Source organism: Coptis chinensis, chromosome 2 (assembly GCF_015680905.1).
Source record: "Coptis chinensis isolate HL-2020 chromosome 2, ASM1568090v1, whole genome shotgun sequence".
Taxonomy (NCBI): domain Eukaryota; kingdom Viridiplantae; phylum Streptophyta; class Magnoliopsida; order Ranunculales; family Ranunculaceae; genus Coptis; species Coptis chinensis.
Genome location: NC_141457.1, coordinates 72,448,550 through 72,460,402, shown reverse-complemented (window position 1 = coordinate 72,460,402; position 11,853 = coordinate 72,448,550). Strand labels below are relative to the sequence as shown.

General features: G+C 40.6%; 3 protein-coding genes across 3 annotated transcripts; all 3 read right to left on the bottom strand.

Annotated features, from left to right (window-relative positions):
- Window positions 1–240: 240 nt before the first annotated feature.
- Window positions 241–1,188, bottom strand: LOC147517635 (uncharacterized). The gene has a single exon (XM_086593657.1). It carries the CDS (start codon window positions 1,186–1,188, stop codon window positions 241–243), a length of 948 nt encoding a protein of 315 aa, XP_086449783.1.
- Window positions 1,189–5,874: 4,686 nt separating this feature from the next.
- On the bottom strand, window positions 5,875–6,606 carry LOC147517634 (uncharacterized). The gene has a single exon (XM_086593656.1). It carries the CDS (start codon window positions 6,604–6,606, stop codon window positions 5,875–5,877), a length of 732 nt encoding a protein of 243 aa, XP_086449782.1.
- A 1,504-nt stretch (window positions 6,607–8,110) lies between these two features.
- LOC147517633 (uncharacterized) lies at window positions 8,111–11,853 on the bottom strand. The gene is made up of 8 exons (XM_086589790.1): window positions 11,351–11,853; window positions 10,688–10,782; window positions 10,471–10,574; window positions 10,254–10,354; window positions 10,076–10,179; window positions 9,561–9,998; window positions 9,320–9,451; window positions 8,111–8,485 (listed from the first exon to the last, which is right to left on the bottom strand). Exons 1-8 carry the CDS (start codon window positions 11,594–11,596, stop codon window positions 8,326–8,328), a joined length of 1,380 nt encoding a protein of 459 aa, XP_086445916.1. The 5' UTR covers window positions 11,597–11,853; the 3' UTR covers window positions 8,111–8,325.

The following is an 11,853-nucleotide window of genomic DNA, read 5'->3' as shown; positions in this document are numbered from 1 at the left end:
ACTATCCAAATCAGTATGTCCTCGGCAGCAGCGCCTGTAGTAAATATCATTTTTTTTTCGATAATAACTTATATATTCATATAACTAGATCATTACAGGGGTAATCTTGTTTGTTAGGATACAAAATGGTAGCTGCTCCCTTTGTTGCTGTTGGGAGGCCCATTTTGCTAACTGATGAGCCTTACCATTAGACTCCCTGTTTATCCACTTAAATTTACAGAACTCAAAAGCAGAACTTGACTAAACTACATAGTCTCTCAAGCTCTCATACAACCATGAACACGACTGGCTATGTAGTGCCTTTATAACCTCTGAACAGTCCCCTTCTATATACACTTCAGTCCATCCAAAAGCAAGGGCCAGTCCTATAGCCACCTTAGCTGCAACCATCTCTGCTTCCTCTGCAGACCTGGCTTTGAATTTCCTAGTGCCTGCCCCTATCACTTTGCCTTCCGAGTCCCAAGCTATTGTCCCAGCTGCTGCCTCTCCTGAGCAAGCCTGAAACGCAGCATCAAATCTTAAGTTAACACAATCATTAGGAATCTCAGGGAACATTGCATCTAAATCATATTTAAATCTATCTAAAGTAAACTCAGGGGGGTTAGAGATCTCATTCTGTTTTTTGCTTTCTTCAAAGCTATTGGTGCATTTGCAGGCCTCCAGCTCACTTCTTCTAATGGTTCTTTCCCTGTTTGGAACCCTTTGTTCAAACTTGGCTTCATTTCTTGTTTTCCAGATGTTATTAAGCAGATAACAAGCCTGGACTCCTGCCTGAGATATGTGTTGGCTTTTCCTATTACACCAACTAAGAAACTTAGTGATCCATACTTTGGCATTGTTGCTGCCTTTGTTTTCCATTCTCAGACCTAAGCCTGAGGTGAACCACAGCAGTCTGGACCATTCACAGTCAAAAAACAGATGACTATCTGTTTCCATACTCTTGTAGCACAAAGGACAGGAGAAATCCCCCACCATATGTCTAGCCTCCAGCCTATCCCCTATTGGCAAAGCATCCATATACACTTTCCATAGGAACAACTGGAGGTTAGCTGGGAGTCTAGCTTTCCAAATGTGCTTCACAGTATGTGTATTTAGATTAGAGCTCTGCCCTATATCCTTCTCCATCAAGATGTGTTTATAAGCAGATTTCACTGTGAGTTTCCCTGACTTCTCCTCACTCCAAACCATCTTATCCTTCCCTTGCCCCAAAGGTCTGATTAAAACTTCCTTGATCCTTGCAACTAAGAAAGGAGGAAAGAAGGCAGTGAGCTTTGCTTCATCCCATCCAGACTTGTCCTCCTAGAACAGGTCTGCCACATGGAGATCTTCCAGTCTGGGATCTTCCACCCCTAGCTCTCTCAGAGTCTTGGGCTTCCCATTACAGAGCACCCAAGGGTCATCCAGAACAGATGTGGAAGTCCCACTATGGATCCCCCATATCAAACCCCCATTAATCAGATTGAAAGTTTTGTGTATGCCTTTCCAAAAATAGGAAGCATACCCAGGTGGTTTCCATACTTCCCCAATCCAATTCTTTCCATATATACTTGCAAGAGTCTTTGTCCATATTGAATCAAAGTCAGTAGCTGCTTTCCAAGGAAGCTTGGCTAACATGGCTACATTGATGTCTCTCATCTTTCTAAAACCCAAACCCCCTGTAGATTTAGGTTTGCATAAGTTGTCCCACCCAATGGTATGGACACTTTTCGAATTTTCAGTGCCATGCCAAAAGAACTCTCTACATGCTTTGTCTATCTTGTCACAGGTAGACTTTGGAAGCATATAAGTTGACATATTATAGAGAGGAGTGGCTTGTACCACAGACTGGATTAGGGTAGCTCTTCCAGTCTGGGATAGCACCTTAGCCTTCCAGCCTTTAATCTTATTGTGGATCTTATCCACTAAAAAGTCAAAATCCTCTGCCTTCCTTTGAGACAGCATAATAGGGATCCCTAAATACTTATCCTTTGGATCAAAAAGCCTCATTTTCCAGAACTTTTTTAGCTTTATTTTGTTTCTAAACTTCAGGTTCCTACTAAAGAAAATGCTTGACTTATCATAATTAATCAGTTGCCCAGAAGCATCACAGTAGTCTTTCAGGATGTCCTTGAGGTGTCCCCCATCCTCAAGATTACCTCTTGTGAACAGGATTAGGTCATCAGCATAGAGAAGATGGGATATAGGAGGAGAAGCTCTCCTAATTTTAATCCCATGGATTTGCCCCTCCTCTTCAGCTTTGGCAATCATCCTTGAAAGAGCCTCAGACATAATGATAAATAGATAGGGGGATAGAGGATCCCCTTGCCTCAGGCCTCTTTCAGGGATGATCTTATCAAGAGGATTCCCATTCAAAAGGACTTGAAAGGAAACAGTAGATATACATTGCTTAATCAAGCTTCTCCACCTTTGGCTAAATCCCAACTTCTCAAAAATGTTATCCATCAGAGACCATTCTACCCTATCATAGGCCTTAGCCATATCCAGTTTTAAAGCAACCCACCCATTCTTCTTGTCTTTCATGTTTTTCATATGGTGAAAGAGCTCACAAGCCAACCCAGTATTATCCCCTATATTTCTCCCTTTTATGAAAGCCCCTTGAAAAGGAGAAACAATCTTGTTTATGTGCCTCTTTAATCTATTGGCTAACAACTTAGAGATAACTTTGTAACAAAAGTTGCAAAGACTAATAGGTCTAAAATTAGCCACAGTCTCCGGATTATTTATTTTAGGAATAAGAGCAATATAAGTTTCATTAAAAGTGGGGTTAAGCTCCCCCTTAGTAAAGAAATCTTGTACAAAAGCAACAATACTGCTGCCCACAATATCCCATGAGTTTTGATAAAAACACCCTTGGAACCCATCAGGTCCAGGAGCCTTTAGGCTGCCCATCTTTTTTACTGTTCTCCAAATATCCTCATAAGAAGGGATGGCAGTAAGGCTCTCATTTTCCTTGTCTGTGATACAGGGTTTGAACAGATTTAGGATACTCTCATTTCTTTGGGGATGATCAGAGTTGAAGAGAGCTCTAAAGTAGGAGTTTATATTCTCCCCTACTTCAGTTCTCCCTACACTCCATCCTCCCCCTTGCCTCTGTAGCTTTTCTATGCTATTTTTCCTTCTTCTGAAAATGGTTGAAAGATGGAAAAACTTAGTATTCTTCCCCCCCTCCTTCAACCAGTGAATAGTGGATTTCTGTTTCCAGAAGCTTTCCTCCTTTACCAACCACTCAAACAGCTCAGTTTTTAAACCTTTTGCTGTTTCATAATTGGATATAGAGAAAGGTTTCTTCAACACATCTTCCAGCTTTTTATTGACTTTTTTAATATTGGTAAAGATATTGCCAAACACTTTCTTGTTCCAAATGGAGAGATGTTGTTTTGTTATCTTGTGTTTAAGAATGACATTAATATCCGGCAAATCATGAGAAATAGAATTCCAAGCAGTAGCAATAACAGGCATGCAAGTACTATCAGTGAACCACATGTTATAGAATCTAAAAGGTTTTTCATGGTCTCCTCTACTCTCATCTGTGTCATTTAGATTTATCATGATGGCCAGGTGGTCTAAACTAGCATTTACCACATTGTATACATGCATGTTAGGAAAAAGAATAACCCAAGCATCAGTAGCCATAGCTCTATCAAGTCTTTCTATTATGTGACTTTGAGGGGCTCTATTATTGCTCCAAGTATACTTAGGGCCCTTAAACCCTAGGTCGATCAAGCCAAGCTCATTTATCAAACCATTGAACTCCACCATACTCTTGTCAAAAGTACTTCTTCCCCCAATTTTTTCATTGAGAGAAGTAATGGCATTGAAGTCCCCAAACATACACCAAGGTCCAGGGATCAAGGCAGCTACATCCCTGAGCTCCGACCAGACTTTATGTCTATTACATGCTAAGGGTGCCCCATACACAAAAGAAAAAAACCAGGGTTCAGTGCAATAATAATTATTTAATTTACCTGTCACCTGGTTCCTAGTAGCCCCCAGAATAGTCAGGTCTACCCCTTCCTTCCAGAGAACAGCAAGGCCCCCGCCGACCCCCTTTTGGAACACAATAGCACTCTCAGACTTAATCATCCTACTTATCCCTTGCATCCTTTCAATACCTACCTTTGTTTCAGACAGACATATAATATCAGGATCAAATCTACCTATTAAGTCCTTTAGATTCTGAATTGCCGTGGAGGAGCTTATTCCCCGGCAATTCCAGGCTTGTATCATATTTGTCGAGGCAATTTGTTGTGGGGGACAGACTATCATGAACCCCTGGAGGAGACACCAGACCCCCACTGCTTCCACTACCACTAGACTTACTCTTGCCCTTATCAGTTTCCTCTTTATCTTTGCTAACCTTACCTGAACATTCCCCCTTATACTGTGTCTGCTCTATACCGGATCCCTTTTTGATCACCCAGGAATCATCCACAGCTATTGGCTTTGGTTGTGGGAACCTGATCTGAGTAATGCTATCCTCAGAATCATACTCCCCTCCTTCCACACTGCCTTGAGCAAGGTCCATAGGCATGTTCCCAACAGACACTTCCTCTTGCCCCCCATTATTCTGAGCAACCAAATTTGCTCCATCCTCTTGATAGTTATAGTCTTCCCCCCATTCTGTAAAAGCATCAGAGGGAATTTGATCCTCAGGGATGGAGTGACCTGAGTCATCAGATGGGATGGTAGAGTCCAGGGATCTATTAGAGATCGATGGTTCAGTGGATACCTTTGAATCACTTGAGATGCTTATCACTGGTGCTTCGTCAGGAATGAGCAAATGCCCCAAACCTCTAGCTCGCAAATCATCAGCCTCTCTTTTCGCTTTTTTTTATTACCTTACTACCTTCCTAATACAGTATCTTTCCCATTCACCATCATCCATGTTTCCAAGCTTTCTCCCAGAGCTATCACTGAGTTTTCTTTTTTCCCCCACTTCAACCCCTTGTATTGAGTCCACGCTTCTTTTAGCCAACCCTTTACCTTTACCTCGAGACACCAACGTCTTAAAACCCCTGCCACGTGCAAGTGATCCAGAGAACCTAAAGGGGGTTGGTGCTGTTTCAGCTGATGTGTTGATTTGCAGCAACCCATCTTGTTTGATATTCTCAAGATATGGCATGAATGTCTCGGAACCAGATGAGAGAGCTTTCGGCGAGGCGTGCTCCTCTTCAGATCTGTTGTCTATTCCCACAGATCCACTTCTTAGAGCTAGCACCCCTAGGCCTCCAGCTGTATCTTCCAGAGAATTCGATTTGTCCACCCGGGCTTTATTTTCCCCATCTACCCTATCCACCTTTTGTGGATCCAGATCCATTTCTGAGCTATCCAAGCCCCAGATTACTAGACCTTGTTCCTTTGATGCTGGCCCAAGGCCCAAACTCAGACAGTCCTCCTGGGCTTCATTATGTCTAAACTCCAGGCCTTTGGCCCAAACTACCAATTGGTTGTTTCCCCCACCCTCCTTCTGACCCTCCATGTCTGCTCCCCCAACGGCTACTGACTTAGGATCATTCAAACCTAATCCATCCGTTCTGACTCCTGTCAGACCAGTCCTGTCTTCCTCTGTCTCCCTTGTCCTGTCTTCCTCTGTCTCCCTTGTCCTGCTCTCCTTCCCAACAGCCTCGCTGGCAACCCTTGGTGGAGTAGAGAACAGCCCCATCCCTTGCCCTGTGTTTCGCGGGAGACCCTCTATTTTCGGGCTGGAATCTGGTCCAACCTTGGTTTTTGGGGGGTTCCCGAGATAGTGACTGTTGTCGGGGAGGAGGAGGCTGCTCCATTGTAAAACACATTTGCCCTCAACACAAAAGAAAAGTTATTTTTTATATCTTTAGGGGAACCTCCCAGTTTCCTTATCTCGCAGACTTGCTTGTCTCAGATGCTCTGTAAATGCAGATCATGCCCAATACACCCGTAGAAGTAACAAAAAATGTCTAGCTTTTCGTACTTGAAGGTCACTGGAATAACTTCCCCCATCTCCGTGCATAGCTCCATACCTTTAAGAAGCCGTTCTTTGATGTCCATACGAACTCGCACCCGCGCAACAGGTTTTTTGAATTCAGATGAACAACAGATGTCAACCCCTTTCACTTTCCCAAGATTCATCCCAATGATCCTAGTATTCTCTTCATTTATCCGATCCCTTGGGAGCCCATGTATTTGGACCCAGAAATCCACTCTGTCAAACTTCCGATCTGCTTCCAAGACTTCTGAATATTTACCTTTTTTGATGGATAATATGAATCCTTGTATAACCCAAGGTCCATTCTGTTTTACATGATTATACTCCTCCACATTGTCAAACACCATCTTGTAAAAGCCTTTTGTGATCATTTCCATGTTTGTTTCTCCCTTTGTTTGCCAGCACCTATGTACCTCTTCCGCAAAATCTGTCAAGGCAATATGTTTTCCCCCATACAGCTTCCCAACTAACGTTGTGTGTGCTTGTGGATCTCCTACCACGTTTTTGCAACCAATATTAACTTGTTTCTTCTCTTTTGAGCAGAACAGATTCTTCATATCAGCTTGGAGTTTTTCTATATTTGTTTTCTTTTGATTTTCCTGTAGATCCTCATCCCTCACATCTCTCCCTTGTACCCCTGCCATCTGTTACCAATTGAGCCAGTTAGCAGCCGCTACCCAGGAAAGATTGGGTTACAGAATCAGAAAATCAAGGTGATAGAGCCCAGATGTAGAAATGGATCTGTATATCAGATAAGAGATGTAAAATTAGAAGCCTTAGATAATCGTTTCTACCCTGGCCTGATAGATCCCTTTTTATTCTCTACTCAGGAGGAGAGAAGAAAACAGGACCCCCCAGCCAGATAATGTTAGTATACCCAAGCCACTAGGATTCCCAGTTTGAAATTTGAACAAGAAAGAGGGGGAAATTAAATGAATAAATCAAGAGAGCAAAGCTGCTTTAAGCCGCAGAAGAGCTAGACCAATATTGCACAATTGTTTCACGCCACTTCCTGTAGTAAATATCATACTGATCTCAAAGTTCTCCACGGTACTTCTCGGGAAATGCGTAGCCCCATACACCTGATGGTTTTTGGAGTTATATGAGCTTCATGATTTTGAAAAGTAAATGAGGCATTAGAGACATTAGACACAGTTTACTAATTAAAGTTTCAAAATAAACTTTTTGTGTCTAATATAAGGTAATGCCTTCCCGCTACATCAGCTAGAAGCTTAACAGCAGTGAGCAGAGCAAGAACAGCGAAGAGAGCATATCAAAGAAAGCCATTTTGCATTACTAGTCTACTAGCTACTCTTCCGTTTTGAAGCAGCCTGTAAATTTCCTCGCCAAGCTCTGATGCTTATTGTGTAGTATATAATTCATCTAAAACTATCTCAACATCCTTTGGCACTAGACATCGGTATCTTATCAGCCTCAACTAGAACGACTATTGGATTTCAGATAGATTTAAAGCTCTTAGTTTAAGAAGATCAATTAGTTGATCAGGGGTTTCCACAACCACTTTTGACACTACATAGCTGTTCTCACTTGTTATATGGGCACAGCCAAACAGTACACATTGTAGCAACGCTGGGGCTCTACATTTCAGTTCAAACTCAACTTTCTAGCATCTTCTATGATTCGAGTTAAAACCAAAACCAAGGGTGTCCGTGTACTGAGCTTAATGATAACTTATAAGACTGGAATTCTTACTGCCAGGCTCTAGCTGTAGCTGCTCTAGCTCACATCCTGCGTGGCTGGTTCAAGGACAGCTCTCAGTATATATGTAAAACCAAATTTGGTTGCTTTTGTGGAAGCTCGCGTACTGCATTCATCGTAGAGGCACAGACTGTGCAAACTGTTAGCATTGAGTGACTTTTGGAATTGCATTTTCTTGCGAAAGCTGAGGGGATAACTTAGGAGCATCGAATTCAAAACCAAATCACAATGAGTGTAGTTGTCCCCATGATCTTTTATATTATGATTATATGATGAGTGGAGTTCAGATGCTCGATGTGGAACCTTATATGTAAACACAGTTAACACTTCAATTTGTCAGAGGTTCAAGAGGTAAATGAAAGCAGCTGATCCAGAGGTTGTTTGGGATTTGCGCCATAATACGCTCATTTTCAGGCTCAAAACTTCTGCTCAAGCTCAAGATGTAACTAAATATATAAACCTCTGCTCTTATGTGTGGATGTATATTTGGATTGAAATTTTCTTGTACCTACAAACTAGACAACTTGGTAACAACTACAAAAGGATAAAAACAATCACATTTACATGCAGGTCGGCCAAGAACACAAAATTGTAATAGGGTCACTGCCCACTGTAGTAGCTTTTCTGTTGTTCTTTCATTAAAACTATTGTTGCATATGGTTAGGTAGTGTTGGTGGAGTGGTTCTAAATACATGCTTCCTGCAGCGCTCGAAAATTCTGTCATACAAAAGATCAAATTGTACTCCAGCTCTTTCCCGATTCACAATGAAAAATATGTGATCAGCTTCCACAATCTTGTAGTACCTGCACTTAGTGAAACAAACCAAAATGTTAACATGTGAAATAGGAAGCAATTTTTATCATAGAAATGAAGATTTTTTTTTTCATTACTGAGTACACAGATCATAATCAATCGAAACACTGTATCCGTGCTTTGTAATTAACGGAAATTTTCTTGCGAAGTATGTGTCCAGACAAACTTTCATGGTTATCCTAACTCTACCACATAAGAGCCAGAAACAAAGTTTCATCGAAATTCTACAATGATTAAAATGCTTCATATTGGTGCCATCATGGTCTGATTTTGCAGTGGACTTCTATTTGGATACTGACCATTACCAAATGTCCTCCTCAAAACCTTTATTTTATTTTATTGTTTTATTAATGGCTGTCCAAACTTTTTCCTGGTACTAAACAGAGCCTGTATCCTATATTTTCCTTCAGACGTGGAGTCTTTTCCCAAGTAGATTTGATTACCAACTCAAACACCCAGACACTGAGAGGAAATATGAACAGGTGTGATGGGAGGAGTAACAGCTGATTCAGGTCTTTTAGACAAGCTCAACCAAAATTTTCATCATAATGAATTGGAGGTACTGGTATATCGCTAAATTAGGTTATATCATTGAAGACGAAGATAAACATAGAGTCAATGATTAAGGATGGAAATGATAAAGGATGGAATCAAACCCAAATAATGGAGCTTTGTCAGCCAGGTATTGGCTAGGGGTAGCAATTAATATGGCAAAATATGGTTGAGGGAAGTTAAGATAGCACTTTCAACATGATAAATGTATATACTTGTACCATGCAATATAATTTAAACCCAACTGTGGTTGTTGCAAGGAGATGACATACCAGATGCCTGGTTGCAGAGGCTGACATTCGTATTCATTTACAACAAGCTGATTGGCGTGTTCAAATGGAATACGCGGGTGGGTCATGGATATAGTGTTCAGTGCACCATCATTATCTTGCCAATCCTTATCGCTGTACATATTTCATAACGAAATGTTACATCCATTAGAAGACACATTGAAGAAGGATGGTAAGAAAAATTTGTATTTCAAAACTAATTATGAAGATAGTAACTACTCACTTGTAACCTTTATATGGAGGAGAAACATCTAGAGGATTGCGCCATTGGCTCATCTGCAAAACTCTTATGAAGAGCAAGGGGTGAATGCCAAGTATGCTGGAAGGGACAATTACCCCCATGATCTTCCTCGTCCGCTTAGTAGCATAGCTGAAATAAAAAGTGTTCGGAAATGTGTGTAGATGGTAATTCAGTCGCATGGATCCTTGAATTGTGAGATCGGGTAAGATCCAATCATTCGAGGCAAATGGACCTGAATTCCCCAAGAGACAGTCCACAAGACCAGATACACCCATTTTCCTCCATGACATGTTGAAATGATCGAACCCAAAATTGTAGTAGTTCTTTAGCCATGGAATGTCAATCCAGTCATACATAATAACTCCTAGGCGACACAACTGAAGAAGACTTACAGGCTTCAGGGATTTTCCATCTTCTGGCCTGGAACAAATGGTAGTTGAGTACTTCTGGAGAAATGAAATAAATGAGAAGAAAATATTTACTGTGATAGAACTCACTGAATTCCATCTAGGTAGGTTCTTGTAGTTCCATTGAATGCACCAGATAAGGAAGTCACACTCACTACCCAATTCTCTGAAGTGTTCTCATACCCCTTGAAAGCCTGAAATTGAGAGTCCTCATGATTAGCTAAATTTCTCTTGATGATATATTATTTCAAGATTGAAAATCGCTAACCTTGTCTGCCAGCATTTGCTGTAACAAGCGAGCGACCTGAGCTCCAGCTGAATGTCCAACAAAGTGAATCGGATGATCTTCATCCCATTCAGGGTAATTCCCTGCATTCATTTCAGAGAGAAGAAAACATAACTTAAACTTATACTTTAGCACTCTTGATTGACAACAAATAAAACAGGAGGGGGGACTGTATAAAACAGAGCTTAGATTATCTTACCTTTCTCATATATCTTCCCAAACTGTGAATGCCCACATATTTTGCTGTGTTCTTCTCCATAATCCACTTCCCCGCCTTTCAAATAATAAAACAATTCACGAGCCCTGAAACAATTAACCAATTGAGAGTCCGTGATTTATATATGCGAAACAAAAAGGAAGGACCTAGGACAATGATATGAACCTTAATTATAGTGTTCTGAGCTTCAACTACTTACCTATCATATATGCTAGTTAAGGAGCCCAAGTCAGGAACCAGAACATGTTCATCCTTTTTCTCTGCTCCTGCAAAATATGACAATCCACCCAACCTCTGCAAATAAGAGAAACACCAAAAAGTCTATGAACAACAAAGAAGATAACATATTGCAAGATAAAATGTGATCGAAGACTACATGAGAACCTATTCATGAGTTTGACACTAAAACAAAATTCCAAATTCCGCTGAGAAAAGACAGAAGATATGGAGGCATAACCCAAGGAAAGCATTTCAAACGATGATCAAACCTAAAGACGAACCCCAATTGATCAGAACACTATAATTGATAAAGACCCAGTTTATTTAAGATGCAAAATAAAGTAAAAAACCAAAAGCTACATTACCAACAAAGAGAAAGATATCTGACTCGGAAACAAGCATTAAGACCAAGAACTAATTGAAACCAAGTTCCTAAAACTCAAAGGAAAATTACCCAAAACTACATTAACAACAAGAAAGCCTTACCACTTAGCTATACTCAATATGTAAAGGAATAACCAAAGAGCTTTCCAAATCAACAACAGAGGAAAAATCCATTTCATTATGAGAAAAAAAAAAGGATAAAGAAATAGTCTTTTAAATATCAATGCATTCGGATATAAGGTCTTTTAGTTTTGCATACCCCTTTACCAAAGCCAAAGATCCCATGAACTAAGACAATAGGAGGCAAACCATCAGAACGTTTTGATCTTTCAGGCTTTTCATCTACCACCCCAATACTCCTATTGGGTTTAACGCATTCATTTGCAGCTTGTGAAAGATCTGATGCTACACCTGAGCTGAATATGTAAAACCCATAAGCTAAATGGATTACAGAACTTAAAAACAACTCTGATAGCTGAAGCACTCCAAACCATAATCTGAACATTGATTCTAAATGTTCTATGGTAAAAAATATGCAACTTGAATATTGCTGGTTTTTTACAGTAGAAGCTTTTTCTTTCTCTTTCAAACTTGACAAAAGAAAGAAAAGACTCTTCTGCTGGAAGACAAGTCACAACTCCACACAACACAACTTCTATATACAGTGTGTTAGTTGACCAGCCAACTGTTTGTTCGGAAATAAATTGTTCCCTCTTTTTTGGACATATACATGGGGCCCATTTTCTTGCAGCCATAAAATGC